Source organism: Emys orbicularis, chromosome 7, assembly GCF_028017835.1.
Source record: "Emys orbicularis isolate rEmyOrb1 chromosome 7, rEmyOrb1.hap1, whole genome shotgun sequence".
Taxonomy (NCBI): Eukaryota; Metazoa; Chordata; order Testudines; family Emydidae; genus Emys; species Emys orbicularis.
In genome coordinates, this window is record NC_088689.1 from 107,735,448 (window position 1) to 107,754,917 (window position 19,470).

A 19,470-nucleotide genomic window follows, 5' to 3' on the forward strand; every position below is an offset into this window, starting at 1 on the left:
GTAAGTGATTCCAGTGCCTGACAAGAGCCCGGGGGTCTCTCCGCCTTCACCAGGCTGCTCAGGACTCCCACCCACCGCTGGCCACGGTGTCCCTTTGGTCCAGGGGAGCTCTAGGAGGAAGGCAGAGCCGGGCATCCATCCTCTGATCTTGGCCAGTGCAGCTGCTGGATGAGAGTGGAAGCACCTGGCCGGGCTTGGAATGAGCCTGATCCTCTAGCATGAGTGGGGGGAAGTGGATGGTACAGGGTGTGAGGCTAGGGAGCTCTGACTTGCAGTCCCTGTAACATCTTGCAGTGGCCAGCAAGGGGAGGTGGGAGAGGCCGAGGGGACGGGCCAAGGGCCCTGGGAACCCAGCACACCTATAATGTGCTGCAGCTAGCCATGAACGTCTGACGCTGTAGCAGTCAGCTAGGGCGAGTAAGAATGGGGGGTGCCACTGTGCCAACCGATGGGTGGAGGGGGACATGGCTCAGGGCATAGCTGGGGATTATTCCTAGGAGAGAGAACCCGGTGCCCACTCACCGGCTCTCCACCCCCTACAGGGATCAAGAACGCAGACCGCGCGGAGCTCATGCGTGTGGCCTCCACTCCCACAGAGGACTACTTCTTCTACGTCAATGACTTTAAGATCCTGGGCACCCTGCTGCCGCTGGTGTCTCAGAGGGTGTGTGCCAGCACCGGAGGGGTCCTGCAGACGGGTAAGGGGCGTGTTGCAGCTAGCGCTCTCGGCCTCCCGCTGCGATGGCTCAGCCCTGGACGTGCTTTGGAATGCTGTGTTTGATCTCCTGTTTGCAGTGCCCGTCTAACCCATGAGACAATTACAGCCGAGGGATTTTAGCAGTCCCTCCACTGGGACAATTTGGGCCCTTTCTGCACTTGGCTCTGCCTGGCAAGATACTTCTCTTTCTGAGTCTCAGGCACTGGCTGTCGCAGCTGTTTCTGGTGCTGCAATGGAAGGTTTAAATTCCACCTTCCCCTGTGTTCCTGGAGATGAGCCCCATCCTGGAAGTGCCTCTCGCTGTCTAGGGCTCAGTGCCAGTGTCACGCTGCGGCACTGTTTTGTGGTGATGGGACGCTGACTGGGGCCCTGTGTCGGTTCGCTTTGGCCCCACAGGTGCTGCCCTGCCCAGTTGATTCCCCTCCACCCAGGAAGTTTGAGTGAGAACGTTTTAATGATTCTTTTCTGATAACATTCTTTGGTGTGGCAGAGGCCATCCGTCCCCGAGCGGGCTCCCTGCCTTGGGCAGCTGGGAGTTAGAGTACGCGCCGCGGTTCTGTGCGTGTCAACCCTGGGGAAGGTGTGGTGCCATCAGGGAGCCTGACTGCTGCTTCCCTTCCCCTAAGGTCCGCGGGTGTACAGTGGCCCATCCAACCTGGTCTTCGTGGAGCAGGCGGTCGACATGCTGAGGATCCGCTGGACTGCAGCGGGCGGCCCGGTCACAGGCTACAAAGTCCACTACGTGCCGCTCACGGGCTTGGGGCAGCAAGTGACAGCAGAGATGCAAGAGGTGAGAGCTTCCCTTTCCAGCTATAGTCTGGAGATCCACCTGCTGGGCAGGCTCAGCAGAGAGGCCAGTGGGACGGAGCTGTCCTCCTTGCTGGGAAAGGGGGGCTTCTCTGGCTGAGGCACACTGGGAAGGGTGTGCGTGCAGCCTGCAGCCTGCCCTGTGGGTGAATGGAGCCTGTTGGCTTCTCGTGGCGGCAGCTCTGATCCCTGCTCCAGCACCAAACCCCTTAGGGAAGTGAATGTTGCAAAATCCCATCTGGAGCCCACCCGCTCCATGGGGCCTGGCTCAGTGGGCCGTGCCACCTGGACAGCAGGAGGAGGCTGGCAAGCAGGCAGGATGTTCGATCTCTCTGGCTGAAGAGGGGAATGCCTTTGGGTGCCTTTGAACAGGTCAGCCTGAGTCCCGGGGAGACGAGCGCCGTGCTGAGCCAGCTGACAGGAGGGACGGATTATCTGGTCACCGTCATGGCCCAGTACGCCAACAGCATCGGCGAGTCGGTCTCTGGCAAAGGACGCACTGGTGAGTAACCCGCCCAGCTCCCCATCCATGCAGCGCATTTTCCCCTGCCCCCATGCCCTGTCCGCCTGCCCAGATGCAGGAGCCAGCTTGCGCTCCCAGGCTCCCCGGTGCCCTCTGAGCCAGGGGGATTCCTGATGGAAGAGCCTGGTGAGCTTGAAGTCCAGCCTGGGGCTAGAAAGGTTGGCTACCATGTCCATGCACCATTGTCTGAGGATGGGCCCCATTACAGGGCTAGGGCCTGGTTTCTCAGGGCAGTGGCTAGAGAATGGGCTGGCTGCGAGCCCACCCAAGGATGGGACAGGGCTGCTGGACCCGCTTCCGGCTCAGTTTGGGGTGAGTGGGACTCCTCATGCTTGTGACCGTGGCAGGCTTCCCATGGGAATGGGCGACTCCCTGTGGCCCCACCATGTGCTCACTCCATCATTGCCGCCATCTTGGATTCTGTGGCTGGGATCACTAGGGTGTGAGTGCCGCTGCCAAGCCAGGCACCGGGCTCTCGTGCTGATGGTTTTTGGTGGGTCCCACAATAATGTTAGCTCTGGACATTGGTGGGCTTGGCAGGGGAGAGAGGAACAGTATATGGGGAGTCTTTGAGTCAATGTTTAGAATCCCCAGGACGCTGCCCAGTGGAGTGTAACAGTCTTAGGGCTGCTCCGCCACATGCTGGGTCTTGGCCCCAGACTGGCTAATGACCACCCCTGCCCCCTCCCGCATCGCCCCAGAGCAGCTTGCTTTCCTCCTGGCACCAAGGCACCTCTTGACCCTGCCCAAAGGGCTGGGTGCTCTCTGGGGCAGGAGTGTGTGAGGGTGATGGCCTTGCCCCCATTCTCTTTCAGGGGCCCTGTCTGGAGTGTCGAATTTCCGAGTGGTGGAGGCTGGGCCGTCCTTCCTCAGACTGGCCTGGGGAGCTGCTTTGGAGAACTTGCAGGGCTACCGGCTCACCTACGTGGCCCGAGGTGAGGGCGGAGTGCGGGCGATTGGGCCGGGGAGGCGCTGCCTCTCCTGTGGCTCTGCAATGTGGGAACGTCTCCCTGGGCTGTGTTCTCTTCCACAGGAGAACTGCCAGCCAGCCTGGCTCCAGACCCTCATCCCTCATGTGTAGGGTGTGGAGCCTGGATCCATTCCAGGAGGGCAGGGGAATTCAAGCCTGGGCAGGCCTTTCTCCACTGCCCTAGGACTCAGCTGGGTGGGAGGGTTGGAGGAGAAGCAGCTAGCCTGGATCTCTGCTCTCTGCACTCTTTGGCTGCATGACCTCCTTTCCCCCCACCCTCGGTCTGTCCAGCAACTTTATTCGCTACAAACCTCAAGAAGCAGACAGACGTGTGGACTCCCTCCGAGGCAGGCAGACACAGAGCCTGTTGAATGGCCTCTTGTTCCCTTGGGAGGCTGTGCTGTGCTGGGGTCAGTGCAGGGCAGCCGCTGTGCCTGAAGGGGCTGGGCGGTGCCACCAGGATCTCTGTGATACAGTGTGTGGCATTCATGTGCCAGAGTGACGCCCAGGCACCCCGTAGGTGAGAGCGGGTTCCTGCCCCAGCTCCCCTCTTGCTGCAGCTGTATGTGTTGTGGGGGGAATGTGTGGGCCCAGGTGCTTCTGTATATCCAGCGTGTACGTGTGTGGGGCGGTTTGGAAGGGGGTTGGGTGTGTGGGTGCTGGGGTGTGGGTGTACAGGACTGGTTTGTGTGTACGGGAGGAGGTCAGTACATGTGCTGAGGGTGTACATGTGGAGGTATGTACATAGCGGTGCAGTGTGTGCTCAGAAGAGGTTCAGTGTGTGTGTGTGTGTGTGTGTATGTACAGGGGCTCTCTGTCCATGCTGGGGTTCGGGCAGGGGTGAAGATGATTTCAAGCCCCCCCCACCCCCCGTGCTGTTTTCTGTAGGAAGCTGCACCTGGAACTGCCCCTCCCCAGCCTGCAGCCATCCCAGTGCATGTGGCCCTGGCAGCACTCCCAGCGTGCCTCGCCCTGCATGCTGCCACGCCCGGCTACCACGGCCATGCATCTCCCCAGCAGAGAATGCTGGCCCCGAAGGCACAAAAACACCGCTGAGCTCATCAGAACCACCCGTGTGCCCTGCCCAGACCAAGTGCCTGGCTGAGGGGGCCAGCTTAGAACTGAGTGTGGAGCTTTCCTTGCCATCTTCCCCTCCTTTCATGGCATCTGCAAGGCCTGGGGTGCCAGGACTTGCCTACAGCTCCCTGCCAGGGCGTGCAAGCAGGGCCCTTGCTCCCTTTGCCCAGCCCTGCCTGGTTGGCTTGAGCCCCTGATCTTTGTTTAGCTTCTTGCACTGGCTGAGCTCTGCTGCTGGGAATGGGGGCACAGAGCTGGGCTGAGCGCACATAGCGTGTCTGCTCATGCTGCTAGCCATGTGCTTGCACATGTGGGAGGGCAAGTGTGTTCTGTGCTGCATGTACCTGGGGCTCCCCCTCGCCACCCCACCTGGGCACCAGAGTGTTCCAGTCCTGACCTACTGCATGCAGGAAAGGCCTGTCTGAAGCCCCACACAGCTTGTGTTCTGCAGTCTGCCCAAGGCCAGGGGTGGTGTCCTGCAGTGCCAGAGCCCCCTGCTTTCCAATGGATAGTCCCCCCACCAGGTGCTGGGCCTCACTCATGCTTCGCTGTCTGTGCCCATCCCAGGTGAAGCTCAAGCGGAGGAGATGAGCCTGGGAGCCAACGCCGTGTCCGTCACGCTCAGCAACCTGCGCCCCAACACTGACTACGTGGTCACGCTTCAGCCTATCTCCCAGCGGCAGACGGCAGCACCGGCCCAGCTAACCGGCCGAACCCGTAAGTACCATCTGCTCAGACAGCCAGAGTCTGGGGCTGCACAGAAGGCATCTGACTGGGTTTTCTTCCTGCCCCAAATGACTTTTTTTTTCTTTTTAAAAAGGTGTACTTTTCTGAAGAGTTTGGTGGTGTATTTATATTTTGAGATTACTAGTGAAGGAACTGTGCTTATTTAGGGGCAGAGTTAAGGTTATTGTTCTTGTGTCTCTATGTGAGCTGGCAGTGCAGTGGGGGGGCTGGGCTGGGCTGGGCTGGACTCTGCAGTATCCTTTGGCTGCCTTGCGGGTTGCATGAAGGCTGATCTCTCTGGGTCTCACATTTGTGCCATGGTTGTGTTTTGTTTGATTCCCTCTCCCTCCAGTGCGTTTGGAAGGGGTGCAGCAGCTGTCAGTTCAGAACATCTCCCAGCAGAGCATGCTGGTGACCTGGCGGGGTGTGAGTGGAGCTACTGGATACCGGGTCTCCTGGGGGCTCCCCTCAGGTAGGTCTGCCTGACTCACTACAGTTCTCTCCCCTTCCCAAAAAACAGTGGCAGGGTGCTGTAGACTGAACGATGGACACGGTTCCCCAGACCTCCTGGCTGGATGGTGGGGGCCCCAGTGTGCTGAGCTGTGGTGCAGGCTCTAAGGAATGGGTGGGTGGGGGTGGGGGACTGGCATGCCTTCCAGCAGAGCAGATACACCTCTCCCATGGGATAGGACTCTTCTGTAGTCAGGTGCATTATGGGGCAGAGGGTCCCAAACCGTGTTCTCTGGAGCACCTGCTGCTGAAATGTGAAGAGACTGGAGCTTCCAGAGTGGCTGGAGGACAGGCGAGTGAGGCAGCATGCTGAGGGGAGAAGGGGACCAAGGGGCTGGGCAGGAAGCCCAAGACAGAAGGGAACCAAGTGGCAGACAAGCACGTACAGGGGGAGAAGAGGAGGGCAGGTGGCAGAGCTGGTTGAGCAGTTGGGGGTGAGAGGAAGAAAGTTGTGGGGGGAGGGATGGAATGAGCAAAGGGGGCCGGGGCGATGAACTTCTATCAAGAGGATCTTTATGACACAGAAGGCAATTCAGATCCATACCTGCTCTCCTGCTGGGCCTTGTGCCAGTCCCAGGGTCTGTGAGGCCCTGTTCTGCTGGTACTGGGGATCTCTCCTTCTGCCCCTGAGACACATGGAGAATCAGGCCCAGTCACACCAGACTGAAAGGTGTCCGTGTGTTCCTGGAAATGACCTCTCCAAGTGCTTTGGGGTTTGCGCAGCTTCTCGGCCGGGTCAGCCGTGTCGTCTGTACAGAGCCCATAGGTGCTGACTCTGTGGGTGCTCCGGGGCTGGAGCACCCACAGGGAAAAATTGGTGGGTACTGAGCACCCATCAGCAGCTCCCCGTGGCCCCACCCCCCTGCTCCAGCTCGCCTCCGCCTCTGCCTCCTCCGCGAGTGTGCCGCCGCATCCTGCTTTTCCCCCCTCCCTCCCAGCGCTTGCGCCGCCAAACAGCTGATTCGCGCAAGCCTGGGAGGGAGTGGGGAGGAGGAGGAATGCGGCGCGCTGGGGGAAGAGACGGGGCCAGGGTGGGGATTTGGGGAGAGATCCAATGGGGCAGGGAGGGGCGGAGTCAGGGTGGGGCTGGGGGGCGGGGATTTGGGGAGGGGGCGGAGTTGGGGGGGGCGCAAGCACCCACCGGCGCCAACAGAGCCCATTGCTGAATCCCTCCAGGAAGGCCCACACATCTGGGTCACAGGTGCAGGGCCCAGGCCTGCAAACCTCTGGGCATAGAACTGTGGGAGTCCTGCTTGTGGAGGATGGGTAGGATCAGGCCCTGTATGTTAGTCACCTATGTCTGAGGTGGGGTGGGGGGAGCTCTCTTGTTCAATCATCCCCCAGCTTCTCTATTAACATGAACAGTTTTTACTGACAAAGCCACATGTGGCTGGGTGTGGGAGTGGTGTCAGGATATTTGCTGGCCTTTGGCAGCCCAGAATCCAAATCCTGATGAGATGGGCCTGGGGTGTGGCCTGCTGTATGGGGGGAGGCTGGATGCCAGACTAGACTTGATCTACTGTGTCGTGGAGGCAGGGATACTGGATTAGCAGCGCAGCTCTGGCCCTGTGCAATCAGGAGATGGGATAGCAGACTGGAACGGCGGTTGGTCTGGTCTGATGTGGAGACCCTGGTGTTGCATGGGGCTGTCATTTGAACAGACGGCCTGGAATTGTGCCTTAAGCCTTTTTGCTCTGGATTATCTCAGGCCAGGACATTCGGAAATTTGATGTGGATGCCAGCAAGAATTCCTACCTGCTGACAGGGCTGCAGCCAGACACAGATTACCTGCTGACGGTCACTTCACTCTACGGGCAAGTGGAGGGGCCCCCAGCCTCCATTAGGAGAAGAACAGGTGTGTGCATGGCCATGGGAGAGGCTTCCCACTGCTGAGGGGTGGGGGGCAGGGTCTGTGCCAAGAAGCTGGTCTCTCTTTGGGATAAGTGTAGTATTTGTACTATGGTAGCACCCAGAGGCCCCAGACCGGGCTCCATTGTGCCAAGCCCTGTATAGATTGTGACACTCCCCAGGAGCGAGGCACCTCACCACCACCTGTCCTTAGCATGAGGAGGTCACGTCTGTGCGTGCTGTGGATCAGCTCCCGGCAGCCACTGGCAGCCCAAGCACTGCCTTCCAGCTCCCCCCAGGCCTTGCTCTCTGAACAGGTAGCAATCGGTGCACGCCAGTCCCTGAGTCCTCAGAGCATGCAGTGCAACGTCCAGCCCCTGATCCACCAGCCACTCCTAGAATTACCAGGCCTGCTGTTCCCAAAGGAACCGTATGCACCAGCTTGTCAGATTGAGCTCAGGAGCAGCACTTTGCTTAACACACAGCACTGAGATATATTGATAGTGAAAACTAGAATAGGTTTATCATCAAAGAACAGAGATTCCTGTGATAGTGAGTAAGGGTATCGGAAATAAATGGTTACATACAAAACAAAATCATCACCAGCTTTCTAGATAACTTCATTAACAAGGATAACTTCTCCTCCTGTCTGAAGAAGCAGATCTCGCCCAACGTGCTTACCAGTGTTTTCAGCCAAGCCTGATGGAGACCCCTCTTTCATGAAGTAATCTCACAGTCCGTTTGTTTCCTAGGTGAACGATGCCAGGGTGTCTTCTTTGCCCCCAAATATATTAGAGCAAATCTTTGATGTGCACGTCAAGTATTGTTCTCCCTGCCCACTGTTTGCTTCTTCCTATTACTTTTTCCTCTCTGAAGCCTTTGCAAAACTTTGTTAGCATTCAGTTCAGCCTGCTGAGAGGAGACCCATTGTGAAGCAGACAATACTTCATTTCCATGTAAGCAGTCAGATAGAGAAACATTTCTTGACTGGCAGAAAACCTGTTTTTTCACCTTTGCTGGTGACCAGTTCCCTAGACTTTACCTAGAAAACATAATTTTCAGTGTATGCACATAACTCCTTATGAAACCTCTGTACATGCGTTTCCCGATACTGATGATGAGTCTTTTGTTTGTGACCTTGCACGGCACTCTTTGGTGAACTAGAACATACGTACCAGATCCAGGAGATCCCAATAAGCCCTGTGCACTCCCTCTGTGCTCCTTGCCAGTTGGCAAGAAGAGATTCTTGTGTCACAGATGAACACCCATGCACATGTAATGAAGAGAGCGGTCAAGCCCCCAAGAGCTTACGCTCTGAGTATGTCCAGAGGGCCAATAGGACAAACAGCTGGGGCAGCACAAAGTACTAGCAATGCACGTGGCCCCAGGCTTGGCTGGTGTCCCTCTCATGGGAGAGTGATGCACAGGGGGACACAGCAGCTCTGCATCCTGGTCTGGTTGGGGGGGTATTGATATGGTACTGAAGGGATCCTGGCTGAGAGAGCCGTTTGTAATGTCCAGAAAGCGGGATGAGGTGGCACCTACAGTTGAGTGGGGAGGAGGCTGGGGCTGCTCCTGCAGAAACAGTCCTGACAGTACCGCTGCTGGTTGCCCCCAGCAGTACCATCCCTGGTGCCCTTGGCTGGGTCTCCAGGGGTTTAATGCTATTCTCCAGGCCAGGGCACAGTAGCCTTTCCTTTCCCACAGGTCCCTGGGGAGGGAGGCCCCTATTGTAAGGGGGGGGCTCAGCCCTGGGGGTGCCCCCATGGCACAGACATTTCTGGAGACGTTCAAAAGCAGAGGGAGATGGGGAGTTAATGTTGCCATGTCTTTTTCTGGATGGAAGCGTCAGTTGTTCCAGGCCTGGCCCGGGGCTGCTCTGTCTGGTGCCCCACCATGGTGTAGGCAGGAGGAAGAAGGAGCCCTCTGTAGGGGGCTCACGGGAGCCCTGCCGGAGCTCCTGGGCCTTTCTGGGCCTTTCCAGGCCATTGGGCTTGCGAGCCAAGAATGGTACTACAGATATTGGATACAGGCCATTTTTGTTTGATTCAAGCTCATGAAAGGCCCAGAGAGGTGGAGAACCCCAGGGGCAGAGATGCTAGGAGTGGGGAGATCACAGCACGAGGGGAGGGAGGGGGAGCAGGAGGTGGCTAGCCCAGGGCAAAGGGTCACCACTACCCACCCAGACAGGACACCAGCATGCATGTGCCGATGTCAGCCCCAGTGCGGCCTGCGGGAGGGAGTGGAGTGGCCGTCTCCCCAGCCCTGCTGTTCCTCCCTTCTCATCCCCTCTCTTGGCATAGTGGCTCTCTCGCCAGTGCAGCCCCCGGCTTGCCAGCCCTGCAGACTGAATCCCTACCCAAAGCAGGCCCCGCCGAGGCAGTGCCAGAGCTGGCTTCCCCCACGAGCTGCCAGGGAAGGACCCTCCATTGGGGGAGGGTATGCAGCCCAGCTGGGGGGTAATTAGCGACAGCTGTGGTGGTGGGCACTGGACTGAGGCCCACCACCTCACTTCCCAGAGGGCTTCTCTGGCAGGAGCCCAGCTATCGGCTCAGCTTGGGAGATGGATTTGGAAGCCTAAGTGTTTCCCTTCAGTGGGCTCCAGGCTCTGTCGAGAGCCTTCATGCTGCTGAGCTCAACCTGGCCGTCTGTCTGTCCTTCCTCTAGAAACGGGCATAGTCCAGTCCCTGAGGACCGTCATTCTGGGCCCAACATCCATCCAGGTGGCCTGGAACATCATCCGCGATGCCCGTGGCTACCGGCTGGAGTGGAGAAGAGCAACAGGTAGGCTGGCCAGGTCCCCAGGGCACGGGGCGGGGAAGGCTACTGGAGAGGCTGAAATGCCATGTCTGGTCAGGGTAGGGTGATAGATCCTCACCCTTGGTCTCCTCAGGCTCAGCTGGGCTCCAGGTCTGGCTCACAGACCGGCCAAGCGGTTCAGGGGGATCCAGCTGCCGGTGCTGGGGTCTCTGGGAGGACTAAGGGGAGGGGAGGTGCTGAGATTCGGGGCTGGGAAGCAGCAAGTGACTGCCTCATCCCTCCCCACCCCATTCTGGTTCTCAGGTGCTGAGCCCCCACAGACTGTGTCCCTGCCCACCAACATCAACAGCTACCAGCTCACCGGCCTGCAGCCGGCCACGGAATATCGCATCACCCTCTACACACTGTACGACGGGAGGGAGATGGCCACACCTGTAACCATCTCCCAGACAGGTGAGTGAAAGCCTCTGGGGCCCGCATGGGTGGAGTGGGCAGAGGAGAGGGATCCCAGAGCCTGGAGGTGCCCAGTGCACAATGCAAGTGGCTCTGTGACATCCTACCAGCCTTTTTTGGGGTGGGTGGCCCTCCAAGTGAGTGACGTCCCCAGCACAGGGCCCCTGCTCTGCTCCCAACTCACCCCGCTAGGCTCTGGCCTGGCAGCATGGGTGGGGTCATTGCTGAATGCTGGGCCCCCTGCCAGGCCCAGACTGCATGGGGATGACCAACCCGCCCCCTTCCCTGGAGCTCCTTGACTGTAGGTTTTCAAAGGTAGCAACTTGGGTGCTGGGCAAACCGTGATCAAACCGATCCCTGCCCTGCCCTTTCCCCTGCACTGGAGCCTCCGTCCAGGCAGCAGCGAGGGTGCCAGGAACCCCATGGACTGGGCGAGGGCAGGATCTCCTGGCCCTGCCAGGCCTGTTCTGACTGTGCCATAGGTCTGTGGTGCCCTGCCCTCTCCTTCCAGTGTTGCATGATGTCCCAGGCTCTGCCTGCCCAGCTCCGAGCCATGGCCCTAGCGCTGTCTTGTCTTGCAGGAGTGGAGCCCCCAGTGGGCCGCATTTCTGACCTGCGGGTCATTGATACCGTGGGGAAGAGGATTCGGCTGGCCTGGACTGGGGTCCCGGGTGCCACCGAGTACAAGATTGTGCTGCGCAACTCCCAGGGTGAGTCTCCAGCGGGCAGCCAGCGCTTGGGGGGCCGCAGGGGAGTTGTGGCTGCAGACTGGAGCTCCAGACCCATCCAGAGCTGACTCTCTGGAGTGCCACCTGCCTCCTGACCGGCATCTGAGGCCCAGTGGTGGGGGGACTGGGACAGGCCAAAGCCCTGGAGAACTCACCGTGGTGTCTAGATACCCAGTGGAGGCTAACTGCAGTCATGGGAATGACCCCCGCACACACAGTTAGAGGTCCACCCCACATCAGTGCTTCTGCAAAGCAGCCCTTCAGTCCTCCATCTCCCGATCCTGCTGAGAGGACGGGTCGGGGCTTGTTCACTGTTTAGTTGGCTGGCACTAGCCCTGTGCTGAGTGCTTGGCTGAGATTCTGAGGTAGATGCTAAATCTGAGACCGCAGGTTTTGATGGCATTAAGTCTGTGAGTGACTAAAGCCCACAGTGCAGTGCCCCCTGGCTGCCCCACTTTCTCCTCTGTGCTGTGATTTGGATATTCACTGCAGTGCATTCTGCGCTGTCCCTCTTTGTGTGCTGCACAGCCTTGTGTTGAAGCTGTGATGGGGAAGCTGGGTAGGGGCCAGCTGGGGCTTTTGGCTCTTGGGGAATTGCAGGAGGCAGCTTGGATTAGTGGCATAAACCCGTTAGCTGGATACTTTTGCCAAAATGGGCAGCACTGAAATAGTTAAGAGTTAGCATTTATGCTGTAATCATTAGGTTCCAGAGTCAACATTCCATGCTCATGTGAATAGAGCAGTTCCCACCTCTGAAATACTGTTTCAGGCTGCTGGCAGACTCAGGCAGGCACTGCTGTGTCTTGTACACTGGGGTCACATTTTGAAGGTTTGCCTTGCACTTGTCAGGCCACAGCTGAATTGTGTGACACAGAGCTGATGCCACGAACTGGGGAGCATGTGTTCACAAACTCATGCTCAGTAGGGGGGGGGGGGGGTCCCAGTTCCCAGGTCCCAGTCCCCAGTCCCCAGTCCAGCAGCTCCAGCTGCTCTAGCCACCCCAGGCCTGGCATTCCTCCAGAGCACAGTGGCCACCCTCTGCTGCGTGATCTGGGTGATCTGAAATAGCATGTGTGCTTCCAGGCCCCCCCGGCCATGCAAGTGGGCTCTGAGGGAAGTGCGCTCACCCTGCCCATCGGACCAGACATGCGCATGTGGTGGGGAAGGAGTGGTACCTGCTCCCCCTCCGCTCTCCAGCCCTGTCAGCTCCCCAGGCAAGAGATCTGTGCCCAAAGGCCGAGGAGGCAGCTGGGGTCAGCGTGGCTTGGCCTGTGGGTGAGGGTGCAGTGCTTTGTACCTGGGTCTGAGGGTAGCAGGGATGTCACATCAGCTATGTCAGAGTCCCTTGTGACATCAGAGCTGGAGGGAGCCCTGAGCCTCTTCATTCCTGTCACCCCTGCAGATGGCAGTGACAAGACCAGGCAGATCCCAGGCACCCAGACCACGCTGGAGCTCGAGGACCTGAGAGAGGAGGTCACCTATGTAGTGCGTGTGTCAGCCCTGATTGGCAGGCGCGAGGGCAGCGCTGTCCCCATCAGTGTCCGCATTGGTGAGTGCCAGCTAGCCCCGGTGGGTGGGTGGGAGCTGAGATCGGCCTGCGTCAGCCCCAGGGAGGAAAGGCTGGACTGAGTGTTCTCCTCTCGTGGAGATGGTCCCAGGCACAGTCAGATGGGATTTCATCCCAGCAACCCCGGGAGCTCTGACTGGGGCATGGGTGGGAGATGGGTTCTTGTCACTTCACACAGGGGTCAGTCCCTCTTTTTTCCTAGCTCCTTTCCCATGCTCCCTCCCCCAGCAGCAGGCTCAACTGGCAGTGTCTCTCTAGAACAGACACCCAGGGGTGCTCATGAGCCCTGAACACTGCACCCAGCCCCACTCTACGAGCCGTGCGTGCTATGTCCGGTATTACCCCCACTCCGCGGGCCTGGTCGCTGCACCTTTCCCCTGGGGTAGTCATGTCTGCTCCCCCAGCAGGCTTTGGGCCAGGCCCCTTGGGCTCGCTCTGTCTGACTGGGGGGTTCCCTTGTGTCTCTATGGCAGAGCCGTCAGTGAGCAGCGTGTCCAACCTGCAAGTGGTGCCTGTGGGCGTGGGCCGTGTGCGGCTTCTGTGGAGTGCCATACCCAGGGCCACTGAGTACAAGCTGGTGATCACCAACCGGCAGGGTAAGAGCTGGCCTGCAGAGCGTGGGCATGGGCGTTGGATAGGCTGTGGTAAGGGGGCCATGCCTGCTGGTACCCACTTCTCTGCCTGGCAGAGTTCTGCCGTGCAGGGGTGTCTGCTGAGGCACATGGAGGGATGTCAGTGGAACATGGATAAAAGGTGGGCAGAATGGGGGGCTGGGATGGGGCAGGGCAGAGGGCCTGGGTCCTGTGGGGGGAACAGGGTGGAGGGCTCGGATCTTGTGGTGGGGAGGGGGGGCTGGGTCCCATGGGGGGCAGTGGGATGGAGGGGCTGGGTCCTGTGGGGCGGTGCAGGGTGGGGCTCGTGCAGCTGTGACTGAGCAGGGGCCTGTGGGAGGCAAGGCAGGGCCTGTAGGCAGCTGTGACTGGGAAAGCGGAGGGGTTGGGAGTTATGAGGGGAGCAGGACATGGCTGTGTGTGGCTGTGACAGGGGCTTTTGTGCTGGGCGAGCCTGGCATGCACCAGTACATTAGGGCCTTCTCCCCTGGGAGCGTCGGAGTGTCTGAGAGCCCTTCCCCCAGCCGCCCCGTGCCGCAGTAGCCATGCTGTGGGAGCCTCGCTCCCTGCTGGGGCACAGAGGCCGACTCTTCTGTGCTCTCCCTTGCTGCAGATGGCTCAGAGGAGACCAGGCGCATCCCCGGCAACCGGAATTTCTTTGAGCTGCAAGATTTGAAGGAGGGAGTCACATACCTGGTGCAGGTGACAACCCTGATGGGCAGCCAGGAAAGTGACCCTGCCACTATCTCTGTCCAGCTGGGTACGTCTGCGTGGGGACCCGCGCAGGGGCACGGCTAGCCCTTGGGGGGCAGCAAGCTGGCTCAGCACTTGGGCTGAACGGTCCAGCTCTCCCAGCAAGCCTGCGGGGCTGGGTGTTACCACTGCGGGGCGTCCGGCTCTCCCAGTGAAGGCTCTGGGTATGCAGCCCTTGGTTAGCACCAGCGTCTGTTCCTGCCCTCTGGCTGGGCTGATTGCGGGGACCGGGCATGACAGACGAGTCTCTGGGGTCCGGACTGACGCTGTCTCCGGCCCTGCAGATCCCCTGTCTGTGGGCAGCGTCACCAACCTGCGGGTGGCTGAGATGAGACCCAACCAGCTGAGGGTCGCATGGAGTGGGCTTCCTGGGGCGACTGGCTACAAGTTGACGTGGCAGGCGAGTGATGGTAGGTGTACTGAATGCGTGTGCGCTGAAGTGAGACTATCCAGACTGGCTCCTTGCCTTGGGGGATGCCCCCGTTAGCCATCTGCCTCTGCTAGGAGGCACCCAACTGCAGCATGGTCTAGTGGTTAGAGCAGGGGACTGGTGTCTGTGCCTGGCTTCTTGCTTAGAGCCAGTGACAGGACCCCCTTTGCTCACTGGCAGCCCAGAGCTTGCAGTGCCTTTGGCCTGGGGTACGTTGCTGCCCCAACCTATTCTAGGGCCAGCTGGGCTGGCTGTGCCATAGCTGGGAATAAGCTGCAGCCTCACAGAGCAGATCCTGCTGCCCGAGGTTTGCAGGCCAGTGCCAGCTGCAGGCAGAGTGGGGCTTGGTTTGGCCATTCCATGCTCAATGGCCTGTGCTTGGCTAACCCATCATTCATTGTTTGAGGAGACCCCGACCCGCTGCTCCCTGGGGAGAGCACAGACTGGAATCCTGGCCCCTGCTGTTCCCAGATTGGTGGGTCACATCCAAATGGCAGCTTCTGTTGCCATTTCCTCCCCGCTGGATGGGGTGCGGCCATGACATGCTGGCCGTGGTTCTCCCTGGTTGTCACAGCATCTTGGCCTGGGGTGTCCCTCCCGCAGCAGCTTAGCCCGCCCCCGCCCTCCCAGACCTGCCCTGCCTATGAAATCCAACCCCTGCAGCTTGTGCTTCTCTTCCCCAGGCCAGGCGATCTCCCGGGTCCTGCCAGCCGACAGGACCTCCTTCAGCATCGAGGAGCTGCAGGCCGGGGCCATCTATCTTATTGGGGTCTCGGCCCTGGTTGGCAGCAGGGAAGGCAGCCCCATCACCATCACGGCTAGAACAGGTGAGGCCTCGCCTGGCCCCAGGGTGCAGCTCCTCCCTGCCCCTTGTGGCTCTGTGCGATACTGATCTCTTAGTAACCCAGGCGTCCTGTCTGCCCTCTGTCACAGCTCCGGAGCAGGTGGGGACAGTCTCCAGCCTCAAGGTCCTCTCGTCCAGGAGCAACGTTGTCCGGGTCACCTGGGTTGGAGTGCCTGGGGCGACAGCCTACAAGGTGGTGTGGAGCCGGCGAGACGGTAATGTACCCAGCCAGGCCAACACACTGCCTGTGGTGCCCACGTCCCCAAATCTCTGCCCAGCTCTGTCCTGGCTGTGCCCGTGGTTGCCCTGGCCTGCAGATCCCATCACTCCACTCCACTCCACTCCTCTCGCGCTCGAAGGACAGAGGCCCTTTGCCTCCAGCCCTGGAGTCTCCTCTCTGCTATTATCTGACTGGCACAAACCTTGGAGCTGGGCATTATGAGATGAATCTCTCCCTCCCCTGATGAGACGGGATCACTCGCCATCACCAGCTAGTGGAGGGCCTGGCTCTACCTCCCCGCCCCCCCCCCCCACTCCGGGCACCAGGAACGAGGCTGGCATCCCTGCCGGCTCTGCCCCTTCCGGGCACCATGTTAACCCTCTGTTCCTTTGCAGGAGGCTCCGAGTCGAGCAAGGTGGTTTCTGGTGACACCAGCTCCTTTGACATTCTCAACCTGGAGGGTGGGGTCAGCTACACCGTGAAGGTCACAGCACTGATTGGCAACCGCGAGGGTGACCCTGTCTCCATCGTTGTCACCACACGTAGGTGCTGATGCCTGGCCATGGGAGGCCTGGATCCCTGCTGGGCCTAGTCTGGGCTGTGGGTGGAGTTGGTGACTGCCATTGTCCAGGGTGCCCTGGGCCGGGTAGTGCCCTCCCAGTGGGGTGTGTGCAGGGAACTGGAACTCCCATCTGCTCCTTGCTCTAAGATCTGTGGCCTGAGCTGGTGGGCAGTGCCGGTGGGAGCTGGAGGTGGCGATGCCTGTGCCAGGGAATTAGCAGCAAGTCTGCCCCAGCAAGAGTCGCCCACGCAGCCCAGAGAGCTCTTCCCAGGCCTCGTGGCACAGCTCCGGCCCTGCCAGGACCTCTCCGAACCCTGACAGGAAGCTGAGGAACCCAGCCCAGTGCTCCCCAGTGGGGAGCCTCTCTGCGCACCCAGCCTGGCAGCTGCAGCAAGGACTCTACTCCCCTGACCCCATCCCTTTGTGTTGCTGATCCCCAGCGGCAGAGGTGGCCCCCCAGCCTGTGGGGAACCTGCGGGTGATTGACTCCTCGGACCAGCGCATTCGCCTCACCTGGAGCCCGGCGCCGGGCAGCACCGGGTACCGCCTGAGCTGGAGGCCAGCAGATGGTGAGCTCCTTCCCCTCCTCCCTTACATCTCTCCTGGCACGCCCTGCCCCATTTAACCCTGTCTCTCCCCTGGGGCAGGGGGGCCGGAGAGGAGCCAGCTGCTCGCCCCCAACATCAACTCCTACGACATCGAAGGCCTGGAGGCGGGAGAGCGCTACGAGATCCGGATCACCAGCCTGGTGGGCAGCCAGGAGAGCGAGACTGTGGGCATCGCTGCCAACACTGGTACGGGTGACCCTCTTGCAGGCCGGCTCTGTCCTTCCCAGCCCAGGGTCTGAGGACCTGGAAGGAAACCTCCGACCATGGCTGTTCGCTGGCATGTCATCGGGGAGCGGGATGGGACAGGTTTTGCCCTCTCTGGAGTCTGAGCCAACCTAGCAGGCTTAGAAGCCGGCTCTCTTAAGGGGAACCCAATTCTGCCCCCTAGAGACCCTGTCTGGCTGAGCCGTGTCTGGAGCCAGGGGGCCACCCTGTGGCGAAATGCAGAACTGTGCTTCCCCGACCCCTTCTCCCTTGCCTGGTGGGCTGGGTTTGCTCCCCGTGCCCCCACCATCTGTTGGTGAGGGTTGGGGTGGCACCAGGCCCTTGGGCTGGAGTGGGAGGCACACTCTACACCCTATTCTTTCCTGCCCTTCCAGCACCTCTGGGCCGAGTCACCAATTTCCGGGTGACGGAGACCCGAGACAATTCTGTGACCTTGGCCTGGACTCCAGCTCCCAGAGCCACCGGCTACCTCCTCACCTGGAAGCTGCCCAGAGGTAATGAACAGCTTTCCAGCACGGCTGCCTCTGGAGCTGCAGAGCTACAGCAGGGACCCCTAGAGCCTGCATGGAGCTGCGCCCCATGGCTGCCTGAAGAAAGGGCCCTCCTGAAGGGATAGGAACCCTGCTTCCATGCTGGGCCACAGCTAGCTCCCAACTCTGGGACCCCCTCGCTTGCCCAGAACCAGCTCTGCAGAAGTCCTGGCTAAGGCTGTGCAAAGTCCTAGAGGAAACCCAGGCTCGGGGCTAGCTCACTGAAGTGAGATTGGGGCTCAGCCCCCCCTTAATGGGCAGGAGCCCAACTCCCCCAGCTGGTAGCCTGCTCCAGACAGGCCAGGTCACTGCTGGGAATGGGGACCTGCCGGGGGGTCGCTCTGGGGCAGGGTGGATGGGGTGGAGCTGAGCCCAGTCTGGGGTTCTGGAAAAAGGGTCTCTGTTTCCGTTGCTGTGGGATCCTTGACCATCCCCTGTTCAAATACCCCTTCAAAGGGAGACAGCACTGGGCAGAGAGATGGGGGAAGAGGGGATGGGTAGCAGGGCCCACCTCCCTCGGACCCTGTCTATGCTGAGGTCCCTTGTCCCTGTTCGGGTTAGAGGGAGGCGAGACGCAGAGTACACTGCCCGGGTCAGCAACTTCCCACCAGGTGTCGGGGCTGCGGCTGGGGCACAGATACCTCTTCACCATCCGGCCGCTGTTCGGGAGCGCCAGGGGCGCGGAGTCCACCCTCACCGACCGCACAGGTAAGGGACAGCCTGGATGGCTCCCAGGGCCAGTCCGGCTCCTTTTCGGATGTGAGGGGGTGGGGACTGGGCTGTGGGGCCTTGCCCCATTGGGGCACTTAGAAGTTTGGGGCTCAGCCTGGTTGCTGCTGGGACAGGGGCTCTCGCTAGTCAGCTGGCAGCTCAGAACAGCAGTGAGGCGTCACCTGGAGCCTGACCTCTCTGCTACCGCTTGGTAGGGGCACCGTGTGGGGAAGTTCGTCTGCCACTGCCCAGGCTGGGTCTGTTTGATGGCTGTGGAGGCTTCTCCAGCACCAGCTGCCCCTGATCCTGAGCTGCGGGGCAGCAGGTGGGAGCCTGGCCTGCACACAGGGGAGTGGCCCTCCAGAGCAGAGGTGCTGGGAGCAGCTCCTTTGTCAGGCCCACCCCCAGGAGCTAAGCTGGGCTGGGCTTTTCTTCCTGTCCCACCACCCCTCAGGGGCTCCCTCATCACCTTCTCCTGTGCAGTTTGCAGGGACGCTCGCGGTGACATCATCTTCCTAGTGCATGGCACGCGGGACAGTGCCTACAGCGCCGAGACCGTCCGTGCCCTGCTCTCCAACACCGTCTCAGCGCTGGGCCCGCTGGGCCCCGATGCCTCCCAGGTACTGGGGGGCAGGGCTGGCCTGGGGGCTGGGCTCTGGTTCTCCCCATTGATGCGGGGGGTGAGGGGGAGGAACGTGCACCCTGCACACGTACCCCTTGTTCCTCTACCTGCCCTGGGGGCTGCCTCGGGCCATTTTGTGTTTCCCCTTCCCCTGCCCTTGGGCTGGTCCCACCCCGTCCTGGGACCGCATCATGGCTGTGATCTCAGTAGCCTGGCTGACCTCTTGCCTTCTTCCCCAGGTGGGCCTAGTGATCTACAGCTACCGCAGCGTCCCGTGGGTCCTGCTGAATCACTCCAGTGATCTGGGCACTGTCCTGGAGCGGATCCGCACCATGCGCTACGAGGAGCCCAGCGGCAATGCCCTGGGTAAGGGGCACTGGGCCTGCAGCCTGGGCTCCCCCGGGGTGCCCCACAGTGCCTGCTATGGGTGGGAGTGGTGCAACCTTTGGATGCCGTGTTTCTTAGATGCCATGGTGCCAGGGGATAAGGACAGAACACAGTATGGGGGAGGGGCAGGAAGGGAGGTGGTCCTGTACTCTGAGAGTCCTGTGCAGTGGCGGGTTGGACTCTGCACCCCCAGGCCATGGGAACACCTTCCCAGTTGGCTAAGGTCCCGCTCTAGAGTTAACCTTGGGTGGGGGTGAGTGGTGATGGGGGAGGGGACGGA

The 19,470-nt window shown here is 60.3% G+C and overlaps 1 protein-coding gene across 1 annotated transcript in view; it reads left to right on the plus strand.

The window, feature by feature from the left end:
* The window catches only part of COL7A1 (collagen type VII alpha 1 chain), a 97,207-nt gene that overhangs the window by 4,955 nt on the left and 72,782 nt on the right, over nucleotides 1-19,470 (plus strand). The window contains exons 6-28 of the mRNA XM_065408257.1: nucleotides 543-698; nucleotides 1,345-1,508; nucleotides 1,898-2,027; nucleotides 2,864-2,983; nucleotides 4,663-4,812; nucleotides 5,174-5,293; nucleotides 7,040-7,186; nucleotides 9,847-9,963; nucleotides 10,243-10,392; nucleotides 10,974-11,106; nucleotides 12,530-12,669; nucleotides 13,161-13,283; nucleotides 13,912-14,058; nucleotides 14,336-14,461; nucleotides 15,165-15,308; nucleotides 15,415-15,540; nucleotides 15,941-16,087; nucleotides 16,548-16,676; nucleotides 16,755-16,901; nucleotides 17,315-17,434; nucleotides 18,032-18,178; nucleotides 18,665-18,801; nucleotides 19,043-19,169. Of these exons, the coding sequence (XP_065264329.1) occupies nucleotides 543-698; nucleotides 1,345-1,508; nucleotides 1,898-2,027; nucleotides 2,864-2,983; nucleotides 4,663-4,812; nucleotides 5,174-5,293; nucleotides 7,040-7,186; nucleotides 9,847-9,963; nucleotides 10,243-10,392; nucleotides 10,974-11,106; nucleotides 12,530-12,669; nucleotides 13,161-13,283; nucleotides 13,912-14,058; nucleotides 14,336-14,461; nucleotides 15,165-15,308; nucleotides 15,415-15,540; nucleotides 15,941-16,087; nucleotides 16,548-16,676; nucleotides 16,755-16,901; nucleotides 17,315-17,434; nucleotides 18,032-18,178; nucleotides 18,665-18,801; nucleotides 19,043-19,169 (3,147 nt within the window). The remainder of the gene's footprint in view (nucleotides 1-542; nucleotides 699-1,344; nucleotides 1,509-1,897; nucleotides 2,028-2,863; nucleotides 2,984-4,662; nucleotides 4,813-5,173; nucleotides 5,294-7,039; nucleotides 7,187-9,846; nucleotides 9,964-10,242; nucleotides 10,393-10,973; nucleotides 11,107-12,529; nucleotides 12,670-13,160; nucleotides 13,284-13,911; nucleotides 14,059-14,335; nucleotides 14,462-15,164; nucleotides 15,309-15,414; nucleotides 15,541-15,940; nucleotides 16,088-16,547; nucleotides 16,677-16,754; nucleotides 16,902-17,314; nucleotides 17,435-18,031; nucleotides 18,179-18,664; nucleotides 18,802-19,042; nucleotides 19,170-19,470) is intronic.